Below are 16,941 nucleotides of genomic sequence, written 5' to 3'. Positions count from 1 at the left end.
GCTTTCCCCCCATATAAACTGTCCCAGACCCTGCAATCACCACCAGTGACCCTTCTTTGTGTGCTTCCTCCACAAGAGTTCTAGGGGGTGGCAACATGAGAATGGGCCTTTTCTGCTGTGTCTCCCCGTTTGTGGGATGCTCTCCCCAGGGAAGCTCGCCTGGCACCTTCATTGCATATATTTAGGTGCCAGGCAAAAATGTTTCTCTTTGGCTAATTAGCAGTCTATGACTTTTAAAATGTGTTTCTGGGAGCGGGTTTACGGTTTTGTTTTGTTATGTTATGTATTTTGTAATCTTATTTTGTGTTTTTCTGTTGTGAACCATCCTAAGATCTTCAGATGAAGTATACAAATTATTAATGTTAATTGATGATGATGATGATGATACCAGTTGCTGAAAATTGCAGGAGGGGAGAGTGCCCTTGTGCTCAAATCCTGCTTGCCGGTTTTTGCACAGGCATTTGGTTGGCTACTGTGAGAGCAGGATGCTGGACTCAATGAACCATTGGCCAGATCAAGCAGGCTGGGCTTATGATCTTATGCATCAATAAGGAGGAGGGCAGCCAAGACGAAGCCTACAGGTACTACAGAAGAGGCTTATACACAGGATGGTTTCTCCCTCCCCTTCATAGCTGTCAACTTTTCCCTTTTCTTGCGAGGAATCCTATTCGGAATAAGGGAAATCCCCTTTAAAAAAAGGGAAACGTTGACAGCTATGCTCCCCTTTTCCATTGGTATCGTCCAGAATCTTTCGGTGTACGTCACTGCCCACTCTTAAGTGTGATCACTTTCAGCTTCTCTCTAGTGGTATTGCCCTGATTTGGCTCAATCTAGCGCAGCCTCTTGTCTATTACCAAAGACCCCTCCCTCGCAACGGCAGTGGTGCGGTCTGGAACTGCCCAGCAGCCTCCGCCATTGTTAAGACGTGTTGTTTGATCGCCCTACCGTCAGCCCCGCGCCTTTGTTGAAGTGTTAGAAGGTGTTACAGCTCAGGGAGCCTCTCGGAACCTGCCACTGCCTTTTGTGCCCCGCGCCCCACCTTCCCTGGGGGCTGGTGTGTATGAGTGTTTTAACATCGCGAGCTCGCGATGTCCACGCCCGCCCGGAGGCGCCTCATGCGGGACTTCAAAAGGTAAGCGCTGAGTCGGGACCCCCCTTCCCAGAGGCTAACGAGGAAAGCAAGTAAGGAAGAGGTGAGGTGATCCAACATGGCGCTAATAAAGGTAGCGTAGTGACAGAGTTGTGTTACTTGCACAAGGCAGGCAGTGGCGCCCATGGATGGAGAGTTACGTCGTTTGCCCTGATTGGGTGGACGGTGATACTCTCTCCAGCCACTGAATTGGGTGTCTCTTTTTTCCCGTCCCTCCCTCCCAAAACAGGCTTCAGGAGGACCCTCCAGCCGGAGTCAGTGGGGCTCCCTCAGAGAACAACATAATGGTGTGGAACGCGGTCATATTTGGGTGAGTAGGCAGGCCTGGATCGCCTGTTCTTCCTTTTCCAAATAAATCCGAAAAAAGAGGTTTAAAACTCTATGTAATCTCATTGTCCAGATCTCCGTTTCTCTCAGAATAATAATCAGCAATCCTTATCGCGCATCTTGAGGGGGGGGGGGGGTCTGCCAGTGTGTGCTCTTCTTACTATTATTATTCTTATTTCACTTATATCATGCTGTTCCTTCTAGGAGCACAAAATGAAAATGCCTGTTCCCATTCAGTGTTTTTCATAAAGTTAGGTATATATGTATCTTTCTATGCTTTCCAGGAGTGCAGAATGATATGTCTTCGATACATGTATTTATTATAGTAATATTATTACAGTAGAAAACTGCTTGTATTTTGGGAAGAAAAAGAAAGACACAAGTGTAATAATTATAATTGTAGCTGCATCTCGCTCCTCTCCTGTTTCTAAGATGTTCATAGTAGGGTCTATGTGCTATTAAAATTATTGCTTTAATGATTATAATTAGTTTTGCTCATCCTCTGAGGTCATGTAGTTTTGCAGGGATGACTGTTTGTAACAGCTATTGTTCTTAATTGTATTTTCCTCTTTGTCCAGTGATGGCGGAAGGTGTTTTTTTTTAAATTAAAAAAAAAAAATCTCAACAGTGTTATAAAGTCATATATCCAGGCAGAGAGGGTTGTGTTTCTGTGTGAGTTTACAAAAACTAGAGCTGGTGCTGGACAAAAATTATTTTAATTCCAATAAGCAGCCTCTGGTGTGTTGTACATTTTTTAAAACATCTCTTGCTGTAAGGCAGGAATCGCCAACCTTTTTGGGCCTATGGACACATGTGCAAACAGGTGAAACTGCTGTGGGCACCACACACCCATCATGACCTATTCTGTTGAGTACAACAGAATGCTTTTTTCCAAGTCTAATTTCAGCTGGAAAGAGAGGACCATGTGGGCTCCAGGAAAGGCTTCTGCAGGCATATACTGTATTTTTCGCACCATAGAACACACCAGACAATAGGATGCACCTTGTTTTAGAGGGGGGAGAACAAGAAAAAAAAAATCTCCCCCTCTCTGCCCAGCGCCCCTTCAGCGAAGCGGCAGGAAAAACAGATATGAAAAATCAATTATATTCCTTACATTATCCTTCATCTGGTGTCCTGGTAGGAAACCAGCTTGATCATGATGGATTATTTCTGTCAAGACCCCTTTCAATCTATTGGCCAAGATGTTTGCAAATAATTTATAATCGTTGTTTAATAGAGAGATTGGTCTATAGCTTTTAACCAAAAGTAAGGGACGCGGGTGGCGCTGTGGGTAAAAGCCTCAGCGCCTAGGGCTTGCCGATTGAAAGTTCGGCGGTTCGAATCCCCGCGGCGGGGTGCGCTCCCGTTGTTCGGTCCCAGCGCCTGCCAACCTAGCAGTTCGAAAGCATCCTCGGGTGCAAGTAGATAAATAGGGACCGCTTACTAGCGGGAAGGTAAACGGCGTTCCGTGTGCGGCTCTGGCTTGCCAGAGCAGCGATGTCACGCTGGCCACGTGACCCGGAAGTGTCTCCGGACAGCGCTGGCCCCCGGCCTCTTGAGTGAGATGGGCGCACAACCCTAGAGTCTGTCAAGACTGGCCCGTATGGGCAGGGGTACCTTTACCTTTACCTAAGTCTGCGTCTTAGGACGCGGGTGGCGCTGTGGGTAAAACCTCAGTGCCTAGGACTTGCTAATCGTATGGTCGGCGGTTCGAATCCCCGCGGTGGGGTGAGCTCCCGTCTTTCGGTCCCAGCTCCTGCCCACCTAGCAGTTCGAAAGCACCCCTAAGTGCAAGTACATAAATAGGTACCGCTTTATAGCGGGAAGGTAAAAGGCGTTTCTGTGTGCTGCGCTGGTGCTGGCTCACCAGAGCAGCTTCGTCATGCTGGCCACGTGACCCGGAAGTGTCTCCGGACAGCGCTGGCCCCCGGCCTCTTAAGTGAGATGGGCGCACAACCCTAGAGTCGGACACGACTGGCCCGTACGGGCAGGGGTACCTACCTTTAAATCTGCGTCTTGCTTTGGGATTAAGGTAATGAATGCCTCTTTCCAGGCCTCTGGTACTTTACCATTCTTTAAAATTTCATTCATAACATCTTTCAATGGCTGCACCAGAGAGTTCTGGAGTTGTTTTTTTAATATTTAGCTGTCAGGCCATTGGGTCCTGGTGTTTCAGGGGAGGAAGTTTCTTAGTTGAGTATATGTCCAGTCACCTGTGAACGATGATGGCTGTCTTCAAATATCTGAAGGGGTGTCACATTGAAGAGGGAGCAAGCTCGTTTTCTGCCGCTCCAGAGGCTAGGACCCAAACCAATGCATTAAAATGCAAAGAAATGAGATTCTGACTAAACATCACGAAGAACTTTCTGGTGGTAAGAGCTGTTCGACAGTGAAATGGTCTCCCTCAGAAGGTGGTGAACTCTCCTTCACTAGAAATTTTAAAGCAGAGGTTGGATAGCCGTATGTCAGGGATGCTTTAGTTGAGATTCCTGTGTTGCCGGGGGTTGGATTAAATGACCCTTGGGGGTACCTTTCTGTGTGACAAATTGGTTGCCATCAGACCAGAGCCATGCAGCACCATCATGCTGCTGCCTTTATTTTTAAAATAGCAGCAAAACTGGGGCGGTGAGCAGTGTGCAGTTTCCTTAGCACTGCTGTTTTAATTACACAATGCTATGGAGTATTTGGGGGTGGTATCCCCACCATTTGACCCAGATGGCATCTGGGTTGAGAGCAGGATTAGAGGTGGCAGCAGCACAGGAGCAGGTGACTGCTTGGTAGAAGTTATTTACATAAGTAAAACTACCCACATGTAGAAATTGTGAAATTGCTAAAACTTTTGGTTTTTTTCTCCCGAAACTCTTAAAGCTTGCTCACTCTGACCCCCATTTCTGTGCTGGGCATGGGTCAAAATTCAACTATATAGTGGAACCTTGCCTGTCAAATGCTTTGGAAGTAAAATGTTTCGGCTTTCGAATGCCGACAACCTGGAAATGAATGCTTACATTTTTGAACGTGCCTCGGAAATCGAACAGCTTCTGAGGCACGTTTCTCCATTTTTCCCCCATGGATTTTGCCGACCACCCATTGCGCCTCGATTGTTGAACATTTTGGAAGTAGAACGGTCTTTCAGAATGGATTACGTTCGGCAACTGAGGTACCACTGTATGTCATTCTGTAAAGGCTGACTGCCAGTTCAACAGTAAACTAACTTTGGCAAACAACATGTGAGGTGCTGATATGCTTTCTCCTCTTTCAGGCCTGAGGGAACCCCATTTGAAGATGGTAAGTATTAAAACAAAACTAAAAAATGTTTTCAGTGAACAGAAGGTGGATGTAATCCATATATTAACGACTCCCAGAATTCCATGGATCAGCTGTCCTTGCTCTCTCTTGGCTAAAACACAGCCAGCTGCAGTTAAGCATTTTGCCTTGTAAGTGGTGACTAGGCTTACTGTGTAAATAGTGCCCTTTACTTAAGAACTTATTTGAATTTCTTCTTATAAACGAAGTCTGCTTAAGGTAACAGTGTATCATACGTGTTCAGAGGCAATATATCTTTGATCACCGGTTATCAAGGATGGCTGTCTCCATAAATAGAGAGTGTTTCAAATACATGGTCCCTTTTCTCTTTCCTGTGGATAAAAACACCGGATCATTCCCTCCCATTTTGACAATTGTAGTCTTCTCCTCAATCCCCTTTCTAGCACTTTGCTGTCAACTTCATTCACCTCCCTGGTTGTTCTGATCATGTGGTCTATCCATACATTGTTCAAAACCAGTTTGAAGCCCACATCACAATAACAGTTTCATTATATTTGACCCAGCAATATATTGCGAACAGCCTTCAAAACTCCAGGTAGCAGTACAATTGCAAGCAATTTGAGAAGTCCTGTCCCTGTGTATGGTGATTACTGGTTGCTGCTTTCCAAATACTGTTTTGCCTCCCCCAAGTGAGATGGGCTGGCTGCTTCCTTCCAAGCAGCAGGAAGGTCAGGTGTAGGACTGGGTGATAACTAGTTTTCAATATTGCAGTATATCACTGGCAACTGCTACTACTTAAGGTTCTGAAACGGATAAATGATTATATTATCAATCACCTAATGGTCACTTTCAGCAGCAGGCAAGCCAAAATGCATCCAAATGAGACACATGGGTTTGGGCTTCACTACCAAATGGTGGTATTCAGGACAATCCAAAGTACGGTGATGAGTCATAGTGAATACAAATAATCTGGGACTGCCAGCAGGCCTGCTAGGCAGCAGAAGCGGCAGCCGCCTGGCAGCAGTGGCACAATAATCAGCAGCCTATGAAGCCTTGCCACGGCAGTGGGCAGTGGTAGCAGAAGCCTGCAAGGCCTTGTGGTGGCCTGCAAGGCCTTGCGGCAGTGGCAAAAGCATTGACAGCCTGCAAGGCCTTGTAATTGTGGTGGCAGTGGCAGCGGCCTGTGAGCTTCCTAGAGGCATCTGGCTGGCCCACTGTTGTCAGTGGAATAGCAGACTACGTAATAATTGAATCTCCTATACCTAGGGAATTCCGTGAAACTGCTGGAGCATCTGCACAACAGGTACAGGGGAAGTTTCAGTCTGTGAACAAGATAATTAGGCCTTGCCTCTTTCAATTGCAGGAACTTTCAAGCTTACCATAGAATTCACAGAAGAATATCCAAACAAGCCACCTACTGTTAGATTTGTTTCTAAGATGTTTCATCCAAATGGTATGTACCATCTAAAATGGAGTGGTTTGTGTCTTTAACTACAGCAATAGTCATGGAAATGGACTGGATACTGATGATTTAAGGGAATTGCAGTCATATAAATATATGCTAAATGTTGCTGAGAATCCATTCTACATGGCCTTTTAAATTTCTAGCAGAATAGGGTGATTTCCCCAGTGACTCCCCTGATCACTGAGGTGTAGAATCCTTTAATTTTAAAGGCAAGAGGAAAACTTCTAAATGAAACCAAATCTACTTAGTAGCAGTACTAGTTCATTGCTTGGGTTCTTATAATCCTAGATCTTGTCTGCTTCTGATATTTTGGTTGTATGACTTCTGATGGAACCCTATAGTAAACAAACTTTTCTTGTCACTAGCCAAGTGTAACCAATTAGATTTCTAGCACTCCTATAGATGCTAATGCTTTTGTATATGAGTTTTTAATAGCTTTATTTTCAGTGGATTTTCTCATCCTACATTTATATCCTCTCCTCTCCCCCCTTTATGAAGAATTCTAAAGCCTATATTGCAAAGTTCACATTAGACTTGCATTAGACTTGCATAGATCTTAGAAAGGAAATGTGTTCCTGGTGCTTAATCCTTGCTTGAAATACCATGCTGTGAACATCTTCATAAACATAGTTGTGAGGTCAGAAAGGAGGATGTGTTGGTGGAGCAAGGTGCAGTTTACAGATTCAGTTCACCAGGGGCCTGTTTCATAACTTGTGGAAATCAGATGAGGAACAAGCTTCAGACACTTACTCTGTGCGTGACTTTAGTTAGTTATTCAATAAATGCTGACAATGAGCTGTGAGTGACAACCTGGCAAGAGAAACTTGCAGGGCACTGGCTCTTGTTATGAAACCCATTAATTTCCTTTTGTAGTCTATGCAGATGGTAGTATATGTCTGGATATTCTTCAGAACCGTTGGAGTCCTACCTATGATGTATCATCCATCTTAACATCCATACAGGTAACATCAGGGATTTAGTTTCTGTAATAACCATGAAAGCAGAAACACAACTATCTGGTGAACTATCTACCATGTGATTCCATCATCATTATTTAAGACCCATCCTTTTATTTCTGTTAATTATAAAATGCAATAGTATAACTACAGGGGGTTGGACTAGATGATCCTCATGGTCCCTTCCAACTCTACAATTCTATGATTGTGATTCTATAAATGTACATACAATGTGGGTAAAATACAAAATAACTGAAACACTACTGACTAAACAACTGGGAAGGGCCTAAAGTGTTAAATTCACTTCAAAGAATACTCCCCCCCAATTGAATTAGTGATACATTGCATCCCCACTCTGTGACTTGCCCAAAAGGATTAACAAAATGGCTTCACAAACTGAAGCAGCTATACATTTCAGAAGCACTTCATCACTACATTTTTCTAGTGGTGATGATTACCTTTTGCGTATTTGGTGTAGCAGAAGCATATTCTTACAGTCTTGGGAGTGTGCTTTCTCCTCCCCTTCCTTTTTGCACTTTTGAAAATGTTCAGAAGTCATCCACCTTCAAACTGTTGCTTGAAGCCCATGCAAGATGTCTGCTGGTAGGGTGTTCACAAGGCCAAAAGCCTTGGACGGTTCTCTAATGGACTGTTCTCCCATCAGAACTGATTCTGAGCATAGTTATGTAGGCTTAAAGGAGTGGCTCATTGCACACATTAAGCTTTGCTGTTGGAACAAAGATAATTGTTAATTGTGTAACATGTACATGTGGAGAGTGCATGTCATTGTGTTAAAAACAATAGGATAGGTGCAGGCTAAGCAGGGGACCTGAAATATCCAAGAAACGTTCCTAATATACATGGTACATCTGTCAAGTTTTGATATGTTGAATTAACCATTTTGCTTGCTTTGTTTGAAACCTCATTATGAAGCCTGATCCATCTTTTTCTCCTCAAAACAGTCTTTACTGGATGAGCCTAATCCAAACAGTCCTGCAAACAGTCAGGCAGCTCAGCTATACCAAGAGAATAAGCGGGAATATGAAAAACGGGTTTCTGCAATAGTAGAGCAGAGTTGGCGTGACTGTTGACCCTGGATGATGCGTATGTATGAAGTGTCTGAGTTGTTCTCCTAGCATCACTGCATTTACTTTAAAAAGCAAAATAGCTGTTGTGCTGTTGCCACTCAACCTTACTGAAGCTTCTTTCTCCTTGGACAACAGAAAGCAACCCCTCCCCCATGAGGTCAAATGTACTGTACTTGGGTTACTTGTAAAAGACTTAATAAGGCTGAATTCCACTTTCTGTGATCTCCCACCTCATATTAGGGCAGTATTGTGCATTTCTCTAGTGCAGGGACATCCAACTCCCAATAGACTGCAATCTGCTCACATTATAAAAAATCTGTCAGTGATCTACTCATTGTCGTAAAAAGACTAGCAGTTATCTACCCATAATTGTTGAACTTTTTTCAGGAAGCCAAAGTTGTGGTTGGGGTTGTTGTTTTTTTGCTTTTTTTTGCTTCTTATTAAGGAGATCGCTGAGGGGCCAGAGATCTGCCAGGAACACCCCACGATCTACCTGTTGGACATGCCTGCTCTATTCTACACTAATATTTTAATTGTAATTGTGTTATACACAATGTAGCTAGATTTTTTTAAAAGAATGTTTATCTACAATATACATTTTTAACTGTGACTCAAGTGCTGATCTGTCTAGGCTGGTCATTTAACTGCTTGTATCAACTTCAATGCATCTGTAAGTACTGTGTGAAGAACTAACTTTTCCCTGCTGTTTTCTCATTCTTCCTTTTTTCTGTTCAGCAATGTGATGAAAGCATTTCAAATTGCAAAATGAGCTATTATTTTAAGCTCATCAGAGGTGAGGGAAGGAGGTTACAGTTTGCTCTGTGGGTCATGTGCAAAGTGATTTATCATTGTAGTGTGGTAACATATCTAAGGAAGTGCTAGGTATCCTTTCTTTTAAGAATATCTGAACTGCTTAGTAGTTTTCAAGGCTTTTTGAAGATTGCTATGGGACAGGGGTTGACAATAACTTTGTGGCGCACAAAGAATGAGAGAAAAATCAAAGTGCTTGTTTCCCTTTCTACAGGTGAAACTCGGAAAATTATAATATCATGGAAAAGTTCATTTATTTCAGTAATTCAACTTAAAAGGTGAAACTAACACAGTGGTACCTTGGGTTACATGCGCTTCAGGTTACAGACTCCGCTAACCCTGAAATAGTACCTCAGGTTAAGAACTTTGCTTCAGGATGAGAACAGAAATCGTGCGACGGCAGCATGGCAGCAGTGGGAGGCCCCATTAGCTAAAGTGAAGCTTCAGGTTAAGAACAGTTTCAGGTTAAGAACAGACCTCCGGAATGAATTAAGTATGTAACCAGTATGTAACCAGTATTAAGTATTGTAACCAGAGGTACCACAGAGAAAGATGAGAGACATGAGACCTAGCAATGCAGAAGAGCTGAAGGCTGCTATTTGAAGCATCCTGGTCTTCCATAACACCTCAGCAGTGCCACAGGCTGATAGCATCCATGCCACGCCGCATTGAGGCAGTAATTGATGCAAAAGGGGCCCAAACCAAGTACTGAGTACATATGCATGCTTCTACTTCTCAGAGGTCCAATATTGCTCTGTTTGCAATCCTTGTTTTGCTGATTTCATTTAATAATCTAATTTTCTGAGATGGTTAATTTGAGGTTTTCATCAGCTGTACGCCATAATGTCACAATTATAACAAATAAAGGCTTGACATATCTCACTTTGCATGTCATGAGTCTATCTCATATATTAGTTTCACCTTTTAAGTTGAATTACTGAAATAAAAGAACTTTTCCACGATATTATAATTTTCCTTCTGTCTCTTACTAGAGAAAATAAGATGCTACTGCTTTGCTTTCTGTTTTAAAAAAAACAGTAAGGAGGTCACAAGTGCTATTACTGCATTTTTCAATCTCTCACCTCCCTTATCAAGTTGTTCAACCTTTGGAAAAGCAGTTTTGTAAGCTCAGTTTCTACATTTTAGATACTTTAAGCAGTAGTGTCGGAGGAGACTGATCAATGTGTTTATCTGCTCTTCCAGTGTCTTCTGTGTATATATTAATTTAACTTCACACAATTAACCCACGTACAAAACATTTTACAATTACTTGTAAATAAATGTATAATCTTATTGTGCTTATTGTTGAAGGCGGCAAAATACCTATCACTATTTTTATTCTGGTAAATGTTCTGGAAATAATAATGCTGCTGCTAGTTGCCCTTCTTCAAGCTGGCTTCACCTGCTTGGGGAGCTTATATTATAGAAACAGTCTGAAGCAGCTTACCTTCCATATGCAATTGAAATTATTCAACCCCCATTGCAAATCAGGTTTATTTGCAAACAGCTGAAAGTCTGTAAATTTTGATATGAGCAAATAGCTCAACACAACGGTTGCTTCAAGTGGTTTCCCCAAATTCAGCTGAAATTGCAACTTATATGGCAGGCATAGGCAAACTCGGCCCTCCAGATGTTTTAGGACTACAACTCCCGCCATCCCTAGCTAACAGGACCAGTGGTCAGGGATGATGAGAATTGTAGTCCCAAAACATCTGGAGGGCCGAGTTTGCCTATGCCTGTTATATGGGCTTCTCCAGCCTCACTATTATTGAATCCCCTAAATAGAATCCCTCACAACAGCACGAATACAACAGGTGTTGTCTCAAGCACACCTGATGCAACTAATTAAGGGCTTTATTAGTTGCACCAGATGTGCTTGAGCTGCAACACATGAAATACCAGAGCTGGCCTAGGGGGTTGTGGAGTGTCAAATTTGGCTGCAAGTTAGAAATATGGCCATAGCTGTCAACTTTTCCCTTTTCTTGTGAGGAATTCTATTCGGAATAAGGGAATTTCCCTTTAAAAAAGGGAAACGTTGCCAGCTATGAATATGGTTAAGTCAAGAGAATGGTCCAAGAAGGTCAGAGAAGAGATCATTGACCTTCACAAACAAAGAGCAGGATACAAAACGATAGTGAAGGTGCTGAATGTTCCTAGAGACACTGTTGGAAGCATAGTTTGGAGGTTCAAAGTTAAAGGAACAGTGGTCACACTACTTAGATGGGGCAGAAAAAGGAAGCTATCTGCGACAGCAACCAGATTTCTGAGATGGTAGGCTGGGAAAAACCCTCAGTGACTGCATAAGAGCTGCAGCAAGACTTGGTGGCAGCAGGCACTGAGGTTTCAGTGAGCACAGTAAAGCTCATAGTAAATGCAGGGGGTTTCCATGCCAGAACTCCCAAGATGTACACAATACTGACCCAAAAGCACAAGAAAGGTTGGCTTCAATATGTTCAAAATCATATACATAAGCCACAAAAGTTTTGGGATTCTGTTCTGTGGAGCAATGAAACAAAATTGGAACTTTTTGGCCCCATGGATCAGCACTATGTCTGGAGGAAGAGGATTGAAGCATACGCTGAAAAGAACACTCTGCCTACAGTGAAGCATGGTGGTGACTCGATGATGCTCTGGGGCTGCTTTCCATCCTCTGGCACTGGAAACTTGCAGTGTGTGGAAGACAGGATGGATTCACTGAAGTATCGGAATAGCCTAGGAGGAAACGGGTGTGTGTGTGATCCATTGGAGCAGTCAAATACAACATTCTTTGTTTCCCTAGAGTGGACACAGACAGGGGGTGTTATTCCAGCCAAGGTAGAAGTTCTTGTTACACCTGGTCTGGAATATCCTTCCACCTGCATGTGACCAGGTAGGTGGACGTGACCCTTGCAGACTCTACAAAGGGGCCAGTCATGCAGCCATCCCTCCTCTCTTTTGCCACTCCCATTTTGGCCACTGCTCCTGATGCTGTCTGCTGGCTCTGTGCCAGCAGCACATCGGCCCATCCTTACAAGGATGTAAGCCACACTGTATCTGTAACTACAAGCTAAAGGCTGCCTTCAGGGATCATACTGTGAACTGAACGTGAGTAAACTTCATTACTCATAAGGAAAAGATTTGTGTCTTTTATTTCTTTTTAAGAGGGAACAAAGGGGTCTTACCAGGAATATACTCCAATCTGGGCATGCCAAATTGGATTGCTTAACTAGATTCAAATGAATCTGCAAACTAGCTTTCTGCCGTGTGAAGGCGAATGAGCTCTGAGATATCTATCTATCTATCTATCTATCTATCTATCTATCTATATCACTCACTAGCATGAGTGAGGAAGGATAATATTTAATCAGTATATCCTCTCCTACTGTCCACAACATTCCCACAGAAACATCATGCCATCTGTGAGTAAGCTGAAGTTTAGGTGTCTTTGGATTTTCCAACAAGACCGTGATCCCAAGCATACCTCAAATTTCACCAAGGGTGGGTTGCAGAAGTAGTCCTGGAAGGTTCTATAGCGGCCATCACAGTCACCTGACTTGAACCCCATAGAAAAAATGTGGTGGGATCTGAAGAAGGTGGTTGCAGCACACAAACCCAAGAATATTAGAGTCTAACAGGATCTCTGCCTTACATGGTATCTTACGAGCGAAATTCATGACACTCCTCTCACAAGTGGTGCCCTGCATGCTACTGAGCAAACAAAAGTGAAAAATCCAATGAGCTCTATAAGGCTTTAGTAAGTGTCTCTTGCTTCTTAACCAGATACAAGGTTAAGTAGGGTGGTTGTCCCCTGTTGCAGTTCATTAATGGTCACTGGAGGAGTACTTCCATGCATCTGGTTCTTAATTGCTGAACGCATTCTATGCCACCTTCAGCAGTTCCTTAGGGCTGTACATTTCCCAGCTTCCTCTGTAAATGCTGCAGTAACTTTTTACATTGGCAACTGACAAGCAAAACTGTGTATGCATGTGTGCAGCGGGAACTAGATTTTGGACTAGATGACCCAGGGGGTCCCTTCGAATTCTACAATTCTATGATTGAAATGGTTCTTCTGACTAAATTGGGCAGATTTAATCTCTTGGTACAAATATCAGAAAAGGCGTTCCACTTTCCCTCAACTATCATTGGGGGTGGGATGGATGCCTCTTCTTGGATAGCACCTGCAATGATCTTTGTGCATAAGCTAAAATTATTTTTATGCATATACAAAAGTTATGCAGGCTTATTAGTAAACCAGCTTATTGTTCCTGGCTATGGAAGTTAGTAGGACCAGTAGTCTGGGATGACAGGAATTGTAGTCCAAAAGCAGCTGGAGACCCAAGTTTGGGAAACCCTGGGATAGAGGGTTGGAAGAGGTAGTAGTTTCTTAGATCCTTAACAAGCCTACATGTTCCTTAAGGGCTTGTGCTGCTGGAAGGGAAGGGCCTTTTCGACAAAGCCTAGTTTTGGAGTGAGAAAAAAGGGAAATTAAAATTTCTCACACGCACATACACACCACATGCTACTGTAGCAAGGCAGAACCTTTTACTTGTTGCTCTCCACATGATATACAAGCACATGTACACAAAAGATGCAGAAGAAGAAAATGAGTATTGGGAGGCTACATATAGAAACAAGCGAATCAGCCCCCAGAGGTGTTTTTTTTTAGTACTTCACTGATCAATAGCAGTAGAAGAAAACCATTTCATGTTAGTGTCAAAAGGTGATGGAAAATGCCTTAATTTATTCAATGACTTCATCAGTTTTGGAAAGCAGAAGCCTAACCACTTCAAGGTAAAAGCCAAAATCCTGCAAGTTCTGCAACACACACACACACAAAATAAATTCCATGCCAAAGAATTACAGATCCTAGATCTTCTTATGACAGGGTAGAGAACCTGTGGCTTTGCACCTGATGTTGCAGGTCTACAACTCTCATCACCTGTTAAACATGCTGGCTAGAACTCATGGGAACTGAAGTTCAACAACATCTGGAGGACACTGGGCTTCCTGTCCTCTATAATATGAAATACAAAAATTAAAACAAGCTTGTCTATCTTTGCATAATCCTGATAATACAGAGGTGTGAAATACTCCCTCAACCCCCTCCCACAAAAATGTGGCATCAGAGCTATCTTTATAGACTTGTACGTTAAAAATCGCAGCTGTTGTGGCACAGTTGAACATATTTAAGGCCCACTGATTTCAGTGGGAGCATTATGTCCGTGCTATAGCTCTTTTAAAATTAATAGGACTCTGGCACACTCCTCCACCCCTGCCCAAGTGGAGAATTTTGGATTATGCCTTTGAATATTTTTTTAAAAGAAAAATCTGACTCTGGCTTTGCTGATTTCACCTCCCATTCCAGATTCTTCAGGGCTTATATCAGGGATGGAGAACCTCCAAATGATGATGGACTCCCAATTCCCATCAGCCCAATATGACCAATGGCCAGGGGACTACATCTGGAGGATCACAGCTTCCTCATCTCTGGCTTTTAGGGCACAAATGCAGAACACACAACCTTGGGTAAACCAATCACCAAACACTAGTTACTTTGACAATGACCTGAAAAGGTCCCCCACCCTGTTCTTTCCACAATATAACCCAACATTTTAAATACAAAACATGCCATTCTGTACCTGTCCACAAATAAATAAATGTATTATTAATAGCAACTTTACATATAGGTTTCTTCATACTGCCACCTTTCAGTTTTTCAACTTTATTTTTTTAAGGCAAAATAAAGAGGGGAATCATGCTTTTGTTTTTTTTGTTTGTTTTTTATTCACTTTAACACACCAACAAAAAGACAAATATCCATATACATCAACACAAAGCAAAAAGAAAAAGAAATATATATATATCAAATAATAGTCTCAAAACAGTAAAATAAAAATGGTCTTTTTCTACAGTCCACTCCTTACTTCAGTTACTCACCATTGGCTTGCTGCCGAAACAGAACAAAATATTATTAAAATTTATTAAATTTTAATCTATCTTAGGTCATACATCATACTTGAAACTGCTACTGATATTATTCAAATGCTGTGACAGAGTTTAAACTACAATAATTATTTTTCAAATAGATTTTAAAGACTTCCTATTTTGAAACAAATACCTTGTTTGGTTTGTATTTTATCAAACAAGCTATCTTAATTCCACAAATTCAGCCAGTTTCTAAATCCATTCAAACTTTGAAGGAAATTTATCACTCTTCCAGTTTGCCGCAATAAGAACTCTTGCTGTGACCGTGGCATATAGAAAAGCCCTCTTACCTTTTTGGGAATGTCCAAATCTGTAATTCCCAAAAGGCTGGCTTCTGGTTTTTTATTAAAGGATATTTTAAACATTTTTTTCCAATTCTAAATGGATATCCTCCCAAAACACCTTAATTTCCTTGCACTGCCACCATATATGAAACAGAGTACCTGGCTTTTCTTTACACCTCCAGCAGTTGCTTGGGACACTTTTATACATCTTGGAATGTTTCCATGGGGTTAAATACCATCAGTGTTTCATTTTTAGGAAATTCTCTCTCAAAGAGTAGTAAGCTGTGAATTTCCAATTTGTTTTCCACAAATTTTCCCATTGGGTCATGATTATTGTGTACCCAAAGTCTTGCGATAACCATAGCCACTGTGACCTCCTCCTCGACTTCCCAGTCAAGGAGGAGTTGGTATACTTTCAAAAGTGTTTTAATTTTGGAATTCACCAAATCAGATTCAAATCTGGAAATCTCTGTGGCAAAACCCTTCAGTTTACCGGTTTTAAATGTCTCAAATAATTGGTGGTATTGAAACCAATCAGATATGTATTCCCTTATTTCCTCGAAATTTTTTAGCTTCAATTGGTTATCTTCTTCCTTTATGAGTACTTTATATGTTGGCCAAGCTCCCTGGGTATTTTTTCTCTTCACTGCACACACCTCTCTTAGTGAGATCCACCAGGGGACTTTGGGCTCTAAAAAGTTCTTATATTTCTCCCAGACAGTAAATAACGATTTCCTGTCAATATAATTCGATTTTTTAAAATACGCCAAATATGCCATCCCCATCAATTATCAAAACCCTCCAGGTCTAAGAGGTCCAGGTCTTGCAACGTACACCACTCCTTTAACCAGGTAAAGCAGGCTGCTACATAATATAATTTCAGGTCGAGCAGGGAGAAGCCTCCTCTGTCTTTTATATCAATTAGAATTAAATGTTTAATTCTGGGTCTTTTCCCTTGCCATAAAAATTTAGATATCTGTTTTTGCCAATTCTTGAGACAGTCTGCTCCACCCAGTATCGGAATCATTTGGAATAAAAATATTAGTTTGGGGTGCACATTCATCTTTATAACGGAAATCCTACCCAGAAATGAAAGTTTCAACCTGCTCCAAATCTCAAGATTCCTTTTGATCTCTGACCAAGTTTTCATATAATTGTCCTGGAATAAATTTATATTTTGGGGGGCAATCCAAATACCTAAATACTTTGCTTTATTGCATATCTTCAGGCCCAATGTTTTTTCTAAGCCTTCCTTTTCCTGTGTTTGTACATTTTTAACCAACAGTTTTGTTTTAATGGTATTCAATTTAAATCCTGCCACTTGTCCGAAATTCTTAATCAGTTCTAACACTCTTGTCAAGCTTTCTTTAGGATTTTCAGTCATAATAAGTAGGTTGTCGGCAAAAGCCTTTAGTTTGTATGCTTTATTCCCCAGTGTAATACCTTTAACAAGCTGCTCTTCTTGTATCGGAATATTCAGAACCTCCATCACTAGGATAAATATCAGTGGTGACAATGGACATCCTTGCCAAGTTCCCTTACTTATTTTACACTCGTCCGTGATTTTACCATTGATCATTATTTTAGCCAATGGTTCCGAATAAATGACATTTACAAATGACATTTATTCCTT

At 41.9% G+C, this 16,941-nt stretch overlaps 1 protein-coding gene across 7 annotated transcripts in view; it reads left to right on the top strand.

Annotated features, from left to right (window-relative positions):
* LOC310668861 (ubiquitin-conjugating enzyme E2 A) overlaps positions 1 to 16,941 on the top strand; it is a 420,054-nt gene that overhangs the window by 392,538 nt on the left and 10,575 nt on the right. For 3 of the 7 annotated variants that reach the window (XM_083422220.1, XM_083422219.1, XM_083422221.1), the window contains exons 2-6: positions 1,380 to 1,460; positions 4,737 to 4,762; positions 6,105 to 6,194; positions 7,080 to 7,168; positions 8,125 to 10,353. In XM_083422220.1, coding sequence (XP_083278346.1) covers positions 1,435 to 1,460; positions 4,737 to 4,762; positions 6,105 to 6,194; positions 7,080 to 7,168; positions 8,125 to 8,253 — 360 coding nt within the window. In that variant the 5' untranslated portion in view covers positions 1,380 to 1,434 and the 3' untranslated portion in view covers positions 8,254 to 10,353. Of the gene's footprint in view, positions 1 to 661; positions 1,133 to 1,174; positions 1,194 to 1,379; positions 1,461 to 4,736; positions 4,763 to 6,104; positions 6,195 to 7,079; positions 7,169 to 8,124; positions 10,354 to 16,941 lie in introns of those variants that run through there. The other 4 variants (XM_083422218.1, XM_083422222.1, XM_083422217.1 and 1 more) reach the window with 4 other exon arrangements.

This window comes from Podarcis tiliguerta (assembly GCF_965153285.1).
Source record: "Podarcis tiliguerta genome assembly, chromosome: W".
Taxonomy (NCBI): Eukaryota; Metazoa; Chordata; class Lepidosauria; order Squamata; family Lacertidae; genus Podarcis; species Podarcis tiliguerta.
Note: the sequence above shows the minus strand (reverse complement) of the source record. Positions and strands in the feature narration are given on the sequence as shown.